This window comes from Papaver somniferum, chromosome 2 (genome assembly GCF_003573695.1).
Source record: "Papaver somniferum cultivar HN1 chromosome 2, ASM357369v1, whole genome shotgun sequence".
In the NCBI taxonomy this organism is placed as follows: Eukaryota; Viridiplantae; Streptophyta; class Magnoliopsida; order Ranunculales; family Papaveraceae; genus Papaver; species Papaver somniferum.
Window position 1 is genome coordinate 121802405 of NC_039359.1, and position 14191 is coordinate 121816595.

At 35.9% G+C, this 14191-nt stretch overlaps 1 protein-coding gene across 1 annotated transcript; it reads left to right on the forward strand.

The window, feature by feature from the left end:
• Positions 1–10393: 10393 nt before the first annotated feature.
• On the forward strand, positions 10394–12285 carry LOC113351861 (protein FAR1-RELATED SEQUENCE 5-like). The gene is made up of 4 exons (XM_026595777.1): positions 10394–10481; positions 10555–11569; positions 11720–11848; positions 12075–12285. Exons 1-4 carry the CDS (start codon positions 10394–10396, stop codon positions 12283–12285), a joined length of 1443 nt encoding a protein of 480 aa, XP_026451562.1.
• The last annotated feature ends 1906 nt before the right edge of the window (positions 12286–14191 follow it).

Below are 14191 nucleotides of genomic sequence, written 5' to 3' on the forward strand. Positions count from 1 at the left end.
GTGCCTAAATATCTAGACTAAGACTCCTAATAAAAATACATATTTGCACAAGAGTCAACATTTCAAGGTAGATGAGCTCCATTTTTATGATTTTTTTCAATTTTTAAATTTTTTTTGAATTTTGATTTTTTAATTTTTTTGGAATTTTTCAATTTTTTCAAAAAGAAGAAGGAGTTCGTTTTCAATTATGGCAAATTATCGTGGTATCTACTCTATACCCCCAAACCTAAACTAAACATTGTCCTCAATGTTTCAAAATATGAAAAGAATTAAACTGCAACATATGGAAAGGGACATGCTGAGTAGAGTAAAAGGAGAGAGAATACCCGATTTCGGCGAAAGCAGAATTAAAACTCCGTTTATTCAAGGCAAAAATCCAACATATTTCAGCCGAGATCATATTGGATTAGAAAAATATATACAAAATGAACAAAATGGTTTTTAAAATTTATCTACTGGATTATATACAAAAAATTCACCATACACTAACAATCTAAAGAGTTGAGGATCAACCCAAAAGAAAAAGTGTAGAGACAAAGAAAGTTTCAAAACACTAAAATTGGACTTAAATGGGAGTGAAAGTGAAAAACCGAATGAATTACCCCTAAACCAAAATTTTTCAACAGGTTTACTTTTAAGCACAAAATCTATTAATTTTAGGGGTTCAGGATTCAAAAGGTCTAACTCATAATGGACTGTTTTCGGGATGGGCAAACATGCAATTTCCAACTGTGGCTCTTTAAAAGTGTTATATTTTGAAGCAAAATAGTCCAAGAGGACTTGGGAAGCACACAATTCCAATCCTAGATTAGGAATTTTCAGAAAAATTGGTTTTACAATATGGGTACAAACCAAATCTAGGTTGGGTGGAAGGCCAACAGATTGTGACTCATGTAGGAGAATAGGCATATCATTATCAATCAAATCAAAATCTTCTAACTCATCTACACATGTCACATCATGCTCATTATCATCAATCACATTGGCAAGATTACAATCAGAATTATCAACATCATCAACAGATTTATTCTTATGTATCGGCACATCAGGGGAAACATCACATGGAATACTAGAAGAAATATCATGCATTAAGGTCGGGGCAGAGAAGCCTAATGTATTTGAACCCAAAGGTTCCATAACATTTTCAGTATAGACATGTTCTTCTAACATAACATCATAATCATCATCATCATCATGATAGGCATTTTGCAATCTAGGATAATTTTCAATCCTAAGGTCGGAGCTATTACAAGAATAAAACTCTAATTCATGAGGGTGACTCATATCATGTGGTGTTGTTCCTGTTTCCCTAACGGATTCCCATTGATGGGTTTTTTCTGCAATCTCGGCTAAAAAATTCCATGCATCATCCACAGATTTATCAATAAACTCACCATTACACATAGACTCAACCATGGTTCGAGAGTTAAAGTCTAGTCCCTCATAGAGGATGACGACAAGTCTCCACTTCTCAATTCCATGGTGCGGACATTCACTCAACAAATCATTAAAACGTTCGAAATAGTGAAAAACAGTTTCCTCATCCAATTGGACAAAACAATTGATACTTTGACGAATAGCGATGGTCCTATGGTGTGGAAAAAATTTTTGGAAAAATTGATTAGTTTGTTCCCAAGTGGTGATTGATTGTGGTCTCAAACCGTAAAACCATGTTTTGGCCCTTTCCTTTAAAGAAAATGTAAACAAACGCAATTTCAGAGAGTCTTCGGACAAATGATCAGGTTGCATAGTCCGACAAATTTGTTCAAACTCCCTCACATGAGTATAGGGGTTCTCAGAATCGAACCCTCGAAATATAGGAAGTATTTGTATCATGCTTGCATTTATTTTAAAAGGGTTATTGGTTTGAGGTAAGACAATACATGATAATGGAATTTGTATTGATGGATACATGTATTCATGGAGAGCATGAGGTTGGTCCATTTTGAAATGACACAAAGCCCACTATTTGGTTTTTAAAGGGTTTTCAAAAATTTGGTTTTTGATGGGTTTGGATTTTTGGGAAAAAATTTGGTTTTGGTGGGATATAAAAGAAATTTGGTTTAAAATTGGGAGCAAAGAATTTTTTTTTTTTTTTTTTTTTTTTTTTTTTTTTTTTAAAGTAAAAGTAAAATTTGGTTTTTGAATGGGAGCAAGCCCACTGTGCAAGCCTCTAAGGAAATGGAAGGAAGGCTGCGGCCCACAATCGGTTATCAGCTCAGCTGGGTTTAAACCCAGAGTCCAAAATACAAGTCCAATGGAAAAATTTAAACAAGCCCACACAAAATAAATACAAGCCCACAAATTAAACAACAAGCCCACAAATAAATTATTACAAACCCAAAATAGAAAAATAAAAAGCCCAAAGAATTGGGTTAATTATTACAAGCCCACAATTAAAGAAATTTGGAAGCCCACAGGTTGGGTTCTCTTAATGAAATGGGTTTAGGCTTACCTTTGTAGCACAGCCCAGCTGCTCTGATATTGTTGCAAAAACCCAGTTGGGTTTTGGTTCTTTTCCTTGGTGGCGTCCCAGCAAAGGAAAAACAGGTTCAGAATCAGCAGGTCCAACAGCAAATGAAATGAAGCAGATGCAGATGCAAATGCTATGAAATGAAATGCAAAATAGCTAAGAAAAACACAGCACCAATCCCCGGCAGCGGCGCCAAAAACTTGGTAGGCTTCTAAAAGGTCCTAAAAATTATCCCCGGCAGCGGCGCCAGAAACTTGGCAGGCCTTGAAAGGTGTATAGAAATGAAGCACAATAAAATGGTGGCCTACAGTAATACCGCAAGTGCACGGTCGTCAGTTGTAGCTCGTGCAAGTACGGGTCGATCCACAGAGATTGGGTGTGTTTCGGAAGTGTTTTAGCTAATTGGGTTTCTAGTTTGCTTTAGGCTTAGAAGCCTTTTGGCTTAAATTGGGCTTTGAGTACTAATGGGTTTGAATGCCCTTTGAATGAATTGGGCTTAGTGGGTTTGTCAAAAATAAAATGAACTGAGCTTGGGCTCAGTTATCTTTGAAGTGTAAATGGGCTTTGGCCTTAAACTTAAGCTTTTGATTAAGCCCACAGTTAATTGGATTGGGTTTTTTAACCTTAACCTAAACTGGGCTTTGAGCCTTAATGCAATGGGCCTCAGTGAACTAAACCTTGGGCTTTTGTTTCAGTCAAAACCTGGGCCTTTGGTTAAGCCTGGATTGGATTGGGCTCAACTTTTGAAGTGAGCTTTGGGCTGCAGGAACTGAAGTAGCAGTGGAGAGCAAAGCAAACAGCAGCAGTGCAAGAGCCACAGAAGTGGATTGGCAGCAGCAACAGCAGCTGAGGCAGGAGGCAGCAGCAGGGGAAAAAGGGAGCAGTACTGCAGCAGCAGCACAAGGCAAGGAGTGGCAGCAGCAGGAGGGGAAGCAAATAACAAGGCAAAAACAATGCAAAACAAGAAAACAAAGCTAATGAAAACTAAACAGTGAACACAACACAAAGGAGCAAAGTAAAAATGACACAAAGGCAGGGGAAATGGTTAAGCTAACATGGAGCTAAACTAAGGCACTCTTTTAGAGTGGGAAGAGAGCTAGCTTGCTCATTGTCACTAGTGAGCACTAGTTTCTCCCCACTACTCAAATAACACAATGCAATAGAGTTAAGCAATTACATGGAGTGGGAAGAAAATTAGCTTGCTATGAGCACTAATTTCTCCCCACTGCTCAATCAAAACAGTGCTTTAAAGGCTTCTAGCCTAGCATTCCATCAAACTAATCATCACAAGACAGTGAATTGGAACAACAAATGAACATTTAGCTAACAGTGACAACAACAGTGAACTAACAGTGAGTAACATTGAGTAACATGGCAAACTAACATAACATGGCAAACTAACAGGGCAAAATAACAGTGAGCATAACAGTGAGTAACATTGAGTAACATGGCAAACTAACATAACATGGCAAACTAACATGACAACAAATGCAATTAAGAGTGAAAATGCAACTAACAGGAGCAATGAAAGTTAACAGGAGCATCACATTAAAAACTAACAGTGCAATTTAACATTGGAATTAACCTAACCCAAATAGGGGGAAACTTGGCTAGTCCAAGAACAGTTTTTACATCTCCTACACATCCCCTTTTATAGTTTTACAAATCCCTAAAATTTCTACAAACCCTAATGTTGATAACCCTAAATTGATTTTTGGGGAAAATCAAATTTGACATACCAATTGGATAATTTCGACCCAACCCATGCTTTGTACTGGCTTTACGCTGCTCGAAATCCCCTATTCTTCGTCTTCTTTGCACTGCAACCCTATCTTGGAGCGAAACCCTAAGCCTGCCTCTCTTAATCTTAGCACCTATGTGAGAAGAAGCTATGAGGGAGAGAGATAGACTAGGGGGTTCGATAGGTGTCTTGGTCGGCTGGTTGTGGAGGTGGTGATGGAAGAGATGGTGGTGGCAGGACATGGTGTCTCTGCAAATGTCGGGGGAAGAAGAGAAATTTGGGGGAAATGAGTTTTGGGGAAGAAGAAGGTGGGTGTTTGTTTGGGTCGATGGGTTTGATGGCTAAGGTGTTGATCGGGATCATCTGAAGTTGATGCGCAGCGAGGAGATCCGTCGGATGTGAAGATGGTAGGTGGATCTAACGGTGGTATGAGAGATGAATCACTTCGACCGTTGGATTGTGAAATACAACAAAGTTAACGGCGAAGATCGAGGTTAGGTGCTGTAGTGTTAAGCGAAAGTATCGAGATTTGATGAACAACAAGGGAGCGACCGTTGGATTCAACTACCATCTAATCTGAAGGCTTGGAATTTCAGCGCTGTGGTGTTTGGCAGAGACTTCAGATTTTGATGATCTATGAAGGAGCGACCATCGGATGCTTCTGAGAACTGATCTGATGGCTGAGAACGGAGGCGTTTTTGTGTGTAGAAAATGAGGTTGTGCGCACCATTCTTCGCGGCTTCCTTGCGTGATTTCTCCCGGCTTTTCACTACTTTTCTGCTCTTTTCCGCTCCGCAAGTCATCCAGACTTTATTTATTACCTAAAAATGCAAAATTAAGTAAGAAAAATATTTATTCTTGAAAACAATGAAAATACAGAATATGGGATAAAATGTAGAATTAATGATCAAAAGATGAGTTAAATGCCAACAAAAAGGGATAAATATATACAATATTTGGCACTCATCAATAATCCACCGTAAATTCACGGTTGAATGTTTGTTTGAATTTTGGTGATAGTTTATAAAATTTTGGACAGTTCCATTTTGCTATGTTTTTGACATTCTTAGGAAGTCTTAATGATGTTAAAATGATTTGAATCCTTAACAAAAGTTGTATATTTATGATTTATCTATCAGTGTGCTTTGGATTGGATTAATTTTAGGTTATTATAAATTTACCATGAATTGTTTGCTAATAACATGTAATCTGCCCATATTTTAAATTGATAATATAAAATTATTATCTTTTGATTGAGCCATTAGTTTACTGTGAAATTTTGATATGTGTTTGTTTATTGAACTATGTATGTTGTCTTGAAATTTCAATAAGATCAGATAAAGAAATCATCCTGAAATGTATGATGTAAAATGGTTGCAGTTAACTTGTTTGCATAAATGCTTGAAAGAAACTCATGTTGTTTTCATATGTTAACCCATGATTGCTTGTGTTGTTTGTAAAAATGATTTATATAAGTAAATGAGTTCATGTTTTACCGTTATATGGAACATGTTTCATGATAACGACGGGTAATGATCCCCGAGAGTTAAATGGGTAATGATCCCCATGGGAACTTGTGTTTCCCGACCATCGATGTCGGCTTTCCGTGCCGATAAACGATAGGTGGTGTACGAACCAAGGTTTTCGTACAGTGAATGAAACGAGTAATGATCCCCGAGAGCATATGGGTATGATCCCCATAGGAACTTTCGTTCCTGACCATCGATGGAGGTTGTCCGTGACGATAAACGATAGGTGGGTGTGCGAACCAAGGTTTTCGTACCGTGAACTCAAGATTTGTTGGTGAGATGTGTTGAAATATAGATTAAATGATTTATTAGAAACATAATTGGTTTTATGTACTCATGAGTTGAAACTTAAATGGACGAGTTGTGAATTGTTGTGTTAAATCCCAAATGGATGATTAGTGAACTCATGATTTCCCTGTGACTATATTAATACGTGAATAAATGTGTTGAGTCATCGATGAATGACTTTTTGATGATTATTTTGGTATTGTAAACTCATGGCTTGTTGTGACAATATTAATTTATCAATCATGTGTTGAAATCCAGATTAAATGAATTGTTGGAAACACAATTGGTGTTATGAACTCATGCGTTGAAATTCAAAATGTGTTGTTATCAATGATGTATTGAATCGTAAATTGGATTACTGTGAAATATTATTGATGTTGCGAGTTTGTTAATCGAACATATAATTGAATCCTTGAAGTTGTGCAAAGTCTTTTGTTGTATGTCCTCTTTGATTGATTGATATTCGTTTTCACATCTTTAGAGAATGGGGGTGCATTCTATTGAGCTGTCATCTCACCCCAATTGACATCTTTTGCAGATTTCATAAATGGAAGAATTGGAATTTAGAAGTTAGTTAACTTGTTGATGGTTTTATTTCTTGTCATTGTTTGAATGTAATCACATCTAAATATTATGTTGAGGATGTTGTTAGTCGGTTTATTTTATTTTCAATTAAACTCATGTTGGTGTGTATGTTGTGATAAATATATATAATAAACTATATGCATAAGTCTCTTTCCGACCCGTAACGCTTCGCGTTCGGATCTCCATATGGGTTTGACCCTGTTCCGAAACTCGGGGTGTTACAAAAATAGTCAGAACGAGAACACATATATAAAATTAATTCAGCAGCGAGGTGAGACCAACTAAGGATGCCCCAAACATATAACCATGCAACATGCAATCATTTTCAAATGCCCAAACATTAAACCCATAATCGAAAAAATCGAAAGCAGCTTCTAATACTCCTTCACCTTGCTCACTTTTGTAAAAGAAGTTGCTGTGCATACAAATTAACAACAATAAGTCTTAAATTTAACACAAACATCAAGCCACTGGAACTGTTAAAAGAACAACATTCATTCAAAATTAAATCATGATCTTTCAAAATCCTTACCTGCCAATTTCAAACCTTTTATTCCCGAAGTTAATAATATTTGAATTCCCGGCACAATCTTAAAACTTGATTCCAAATCAAAAACAACCACGGAGACACCATACTCATCTCCATAAGAAACAGAATCAGCATCCCATGCCTTGCTAGGGTGTTTAGCCTTTTTCACAAGCTTTAAACCTAACATAAAATTTAGTTTCGCAATGTAACCAATTTTATCATGATAAGCATGTGCTAAAATAAAACCAAAGATGCAGGGTTACTAGCACAGCTTTTAAAACCAAACAGTTGGCCTCAATAGCATCCAAAATTTCACCAACACAATGCTTATCGAAAGCTAAAGGCTTGATTAATAAGACACACATCTTTTCCATGAAAAAATTGTCTTTAAAGTCCCTGAAAAATAAAATTAAGAGTTACCGCAAAAGGTGATACCCAACATAAACCAAAACTACTTACTGCAAGTATTACGTATATAACTTGGATCTCAACTACTGCGGCTGTATATGTACTGCCAACCTAGGTTATTTTCATTTCTAGACTGAAGATTAGGAACTGTCCCCATGCTATGCCTAATATAGATTCTACAAAATTGAAAAACAATTTATACATGCCACAATATCCATAACAAATTTAGCCTGAAGGCATAATCTAATAATGAAATAAACAGATCGAAGAAGCAATCAAAAGAAAATAAGTAAACCAAAATAAAAAAAATAGAACACCATTCTTTCATTTATATTCAAGGAAATTGCAATTATAAAGGTAAACATATTCCAGCACGAGTGGACAAATCGCAGTGTGATTTAATATTTTGAGCATCCAACCACATAAAGAAAGATACCCACAAAGTGCTTCGCTAACAATGAAGAGATAAACATAAAACATTGGTTACCAACTGAAAGAGAAGTATGATTTCGAGGATCAATCATAAGATAAATTGAAGGACTGAAAAAATGAAGACTATGAGAATTTATATCCAGCATAAAAGTCTATCAGTAGGAGCTTCTTCATAGGAAAATTTTATGTGAGCAAGATGGTTATTAAATGAATATCACATTGCTTTCAAATGGATATAGGGGATAATTGTGCCCATTTATGAAGAAATGAATGTCAAATAAAGTACAGAAATTCAAGACATATACAAACAAGCATAAAAAAGAATTTGTTGAATAAACGGTGTCCCTCATAAGTGTTGGGTAGCTAGATTCATAAATGCCATATATATAGCACAAAGATGTAAGCATCATCACTGATTCTTATCCTAGAACAGTGACTCAGTAAGACATAAGTGTTAAAGACACTCGACTTTGTTGTGTCAAAGACTCACAGACTTGTCAGACATAAATATAAACCCGGACAAATGTTTAGATGAGGTTAAAGTTCAAACATTAACCAAAAATAGCAATAATAACCCGTACTATCCTTGAAAAGTAAAACATGGATTCTAGTACGTTTTCTTACCACAACAAGCTAAAAAGAAATAAATAAATGGGATTGTTGCAGGATACGAGGTTTGTTTAGTGCACAACTAAGAACTATGCAATTGCAAGCAAAGGTAAAAGGCAAAACAGTTAAATCACTTTTTATTTATATCAAAAGGATAGGATCACACCCTCAGATATTTGCCACGCCATCACATATTGACATAGCAATTCACATTCTACCATTTATAAAAGCCAAGCAAACTAAGACACATCGCTTATTAGCAAGTAAAGTGAATATAATTGTGAAAGCTGAGCAAACTATGACATCGCTTATTACCTAGCAAGCAAGTCAAGTTAATATTGTTCTGCGACAAAATCCAGAAACTCTTCAAATGTTATGCATTAACGTGTAGCCCTTCAGCAAAAAATTATTTGAAACATGCTCGGTATCCTGAACAGTAACTTACTCGTGTATCTTGCAGGAGGCATCAAGCTTCCATACATCTCTAACTTGCTATACTGGGCCGTATGTCTCCCCCTGGAAGCACAAATACCACCTTTGTACTTTCCCGAGCTCTTTTCTCGAAGTCAATGGTTTCGTCAAAGTCAGTGGAACCAAACCACAAATCAATATCAATTTTCGCCTGATCCCCTGAATCGCTGGTGTAAACAGTCTCTCTCATGTCACGTAGAAATGGAGATAAATGAAAGAGAAGTGCTGTCCCACGCAGCTGCGTGGGACTGCTCCACAAGCAAATGCCTTATCCGTCGTCCGATCATCACCCAATGTCGTTGGATTAAAATCCGTTTAGTTTTCAACTTAAATATAGTTGGCAAAACTTAGGTTATTAGAAGTAGGTCCCTTAACCATCCTCATCAAAAGACTTAATACTGTTAATTGTTAAGATTAAGAATACCAAAAGTTTCTTAAGAGAATACTCATCTTCTATGTGATCAAAAACTCGTATTCTTCTTCTGATATCTTTTGTTGATGGGTTTGTAGCAATGAGTCCTCGACGAAATTTAAAAAACCAGTTTGATCTTAGTTTCTTGGATGATTTTGGTTTTAGTGAATGGAACACTCACAATAGTTTGGAAGAATCAAGTCAACATAAAGGTATATAAGTTCAAAGAAACTTCTTAGTCTTGTGGTTTTATCTGATTAACTTTTTTCTTTTTTTTATCGTTTTAGTAATTGGGTTATTATGCTTTTAATCCTACGGGATTGTAAAAACCAAAACCCTAATTATTTTTGTAATATATAAATTAGGATTTGTGTGTAAATAATAATTAATCAGTAATTCACTTAATAAATATTTTTACTAATTTGATTTGTACTTGTTATACTCAGTAATGTTCCATAATTAACTCAATGATAATATACAGATTTTTAAGCGATCAATGAAGTTTTGTATGAAGAGGAGGAAGATATTTATAAAGAAGACACACATAACTGTATGGGAAACAATGAGAACATTATTCCAGTTAATGGAGAAAAAAATGACGAGCTTAATGATGAAATAGTTCCACCAAATAACACAAAAGAGTTATCGGAAGAAGAGATCAACAGTATTCACCCATTTATCGGAAAAGAATTTGAATCACAAGATGAAGCCTATGATTTCTACAACCGTTATGCAGGTAATATTGGATTTAGTATTCGTCGGCACACCCCTAACAAGTCTAGAGTTGAGCCTTTCGAAGTCATACGGCGTATATTTTGTTGTAGTCGCCAAGGGGTACGGGATCGTAGAGCTAAGCCGGTTGAAGAAAGGAAAAGGAACCAAGCTGATACAAGGGTAAATTGTAATGAAAACATGGATGACGGCAATGCACGACAAAGCACCCGAAGTTATTCTTACAGATCAAGAATCGGCTATTGGAGGTGCTATTGCACATGTTCTACCAGGTAGGCATCATAGATATTGCTTATGGCATATATGTAGAAATGCTATGAATTTTTTTTTCCAATGTGAGCAAAGAATTCGTTTCGGAGTTCAATAATTGCCAAACGGTTGAACAGTTTGAGCTAGGTTGGGCTACAATGCTTAAAAATCACAATTTAGATAAAAATAAATGGTTATCAACATTGTACAACAAACGTGAACATTGGGCATCATTGTACACGCGTGATGTATTTTGTGCTGATATGTATACAACACAACGAAGTGAGAGTATAAACTCTTATTTTGATGGATTTTTAAGAAGAGATATGCCTTTGTGTGAATTTTTCCGGCAATATGTAAAAGCAGTAGTTGCAAGAAAAGAGGCAGAGAACGATATGGATTATGAAACAATATATACAAAACCAGTTTTGAGATTTCGAATGTGTATTGAGGAGGAAGCAGCTTTGGTGTACACAAAGATAATTTTTACTAAATTCCAAGAACAGTTAACTGAATGTTTTTCTTATTCTCATGAAAGAGTGAACAAAAGTGGAACATTGTCTACTTATCATGTATCTAGAGTTGGATATGCGCATAAACACCGGACAGTGATATTTGACTCTTTTAACAAGAGTGCTCAATGCAGTTGTCTACTGTACGAGATTGCTGGTTATTTGTGCAGACACATCTTAAAGGTTTTCGTAGTCGAGAATGTTCAAAATCTTCCAACTCAACATGTTCTAAAACGGTGGACCAAAGATGCTAAATTTGGACCGGTGGTGTTTGACCAAGGTGAAGAAATTGTAGCTGATTGTCAGGATATGGTTACAGTTAGATACAGTAAATTTTGCCAAGATGCGATCAATATTGCAGTTAAAGGTTCGACATCAATCCCGGTGTACAACGTGGCAGTACAAGCGTTACATAAAGCTTTAAAAGAAATCGAGGAAGCTATAAAATCCTCCCAAGTAAACCCAGATGGACAACCTGACGTTACACAGTATGAGGATATTACAAGACAAGAAGAAATTGTAGAAAACCAGCCAAACTTTCGAAGACCCTTGAAAGAACCACCAATTGTAAAGCGTAAAGGCAAACCTGGTAGAAGGAAGTCATGAGTTGATGCGCTCAATAGAAAACGAAAGTAAAGGAAACAAAGGGGAAAACAGGATCAGGAAGTTCACCAAGATACTGTAATAAATTAAGTTATTAGAATTAGTAATCACTATGTAAAACATTAACTCTTTTTTTATACATGCAGGTTGCCAACAGTTGAATTGGAGATCACGAACTCTCAAGATAAACAACCGAAAAAAAGGAAAAAGAACAAATCAGTTGCATTGATTAATACCAACTCTCAAGACAAGCAACAAAAGAAAAGAAAAAAAATGTATGTGCATAGTTATTATTCAATCATTTTTTATAATCAACCTCTTTTTGTTTAGTATTATACCTGCTAACTACGCATATATATTCCAGCATCAAACAAGGGAAATTTCACTGAAATAAGCAGTCATCAACCTGAAAATGCTGACATCCGACACCAACCAAACAAAATTGATCTTAATATTGATCTTACTGGTCATAGTTGGGTAATATTCTTTTGATATATTTAGTTTGAGGTTTATGCTATTGCCCATAGTCACTAATCCATATATTCTTATATGGGCTACAAGATTTAGCTATTTGAATGGAAGTAAGATTCCTCCGAGAGAGAAGCCTAGGTTCTTGAAGAATGATGATGCTGGTATCATTGATATGCTTCCATCCAAGCCCACGTTCGTTACCGACGACGGAAGGCAGATGCTTGTTATCAAAAAGAACTAAAGAGAAAGTCATGCAGTTCATAGTTTCTATAAATTTAGCAGTCATGGATTATTCAGTTACATATTTTTTGGTCGGTTTCGCAAGACAAACGTATCTAAAATCATATTTAGTTTTGGGAACTTAAGAAAAAAAATCTAAATTGTCTTCATGTTGGGTACTTTGCGATTTTTTGTTTATGAACATCACTATAGGAAAATTTTGCTGGTTAATTCAGTATTTTTAAATCAGGTTTATGAAGGAGCTGATGCTTACAGATATCAGTTAAGGGGCCAGAAAAATTGGCTTTCCGGCTGGCCTGTACAACAGCTTCACCATCCATAAACAAGAGAAAGAGATAGCTTACCAAGAAGATCATGCAAGGAAGAGCTTTGGTCCGAATTCAGGTCTTTCTTTAACAAAATTGGACATGAAAATGTATCACCATAAACTATACTTCCTGTTGGGGAGTTCTCGGGGGTCTTTAAAGGTGCGGCCTTCTTACCTTTGTGTGTGGTAACAATCGCACGGAATTCTTCTACTACTGACGCATCCCTAAACTTCCATGCAAAAGTAGAAAGGACATCTTTCCCCTCATCACCAGTACAAGAATTAATGCAAACAGAAGTTACACCTCTCTTGTCCATGTTAGCAAGCTTCATGTCAGGGAAAAGGCTAGCATTCAATATCAATCTTAAGTTACCTCTGGCTCTCATTATAAGTCTAGCTCGATCAGCAACAGAGGTAGAGATGTTCACTTTCAGTTCTCCTTTTCCTCGTTCCTTCCAATTTTTATAGACCAGCTCGATTGCAACATTTAAAAGGTATAGAAGCCATAAAGCTTGACCAGTCGAATAAGCGCTTAACCAATGGAGTCCGGACATCACTTCTTGACGAGAATGAAAAACAAGATGCCAGCTGTATTTAATTACGCATTTAATTACTAAGAAAGAAAAGGATACAGTACAGAATGCTTATAAATTAAAGGGACCTACATTTAATTAAACAAGTTTGCCAGCTATATCTTGACTAAAAATCTAAAATGATTTTTATCTAACGGTTTCTGAATCCATCCAACGACAAATAATGTGTTTGTTTGTGGAGCAGTCCCGCGCAGCTGCGTGGGACAGCACTGCTCTAAATGAAAAAGACAGGCTTTATGCCATTAAAATTTAACGTCCAAAACCATAAAATTAACAGAACCCAGCCATAGTTACCATAGTTCAATATCTTCTTGTTTCATCTGCCCATGTGAGTTGCTGGAGTAGACCGTCTGTCTCCTGTCACATAGAATGGAGATATATGATGCATAAAAGGCAGAGGCTTTATGCCACTAAAATTTAACATGCAAGAAAATGAAGGTCCTCCTGTGAGTCATGTAAACTACTCATTCGCTTTGGATTTGGAGACTTAACCTTTAGATCTTGTCCTTGCTTATGCTTGTTGGCTATTATATTCCCTCAATGTTCATTTACATCCCAATTTCTTTATCTAGATCTCAAAGGTCGGTAAACTCCCATGGTTGGGTGCTTCACTATGCATATATATATGCATAGAAACCAAGCTCTTTGAATTGGTAGCTTTCATAATCACTTAAAAGAGAGTGCTTTATTTATGAACCATTTTTTAGGGACCATGATTTTTTTTGGATCATGGTCTTATTAGGCCAACCTCGCTATACTTGTAAGGGGTGTCCTAAAGTTAGGTAAGTACACATTTATCCTTTACTTTAATTTAAATTAAAACTAATCTAATAACTATATAAATCTAATCATATATATCTAATCTAAATTAATTATATTAACCAAAATCAAAATCAAAATCAAAAATAGGGGGAATCTAAATTTTTTAGTTTTGAAAAAAAAAATTATCCTCTTCTTCTTCTCTCTTTGCTTGACGTTCCTCATTCGATTGAAAAATGAGTATTAAC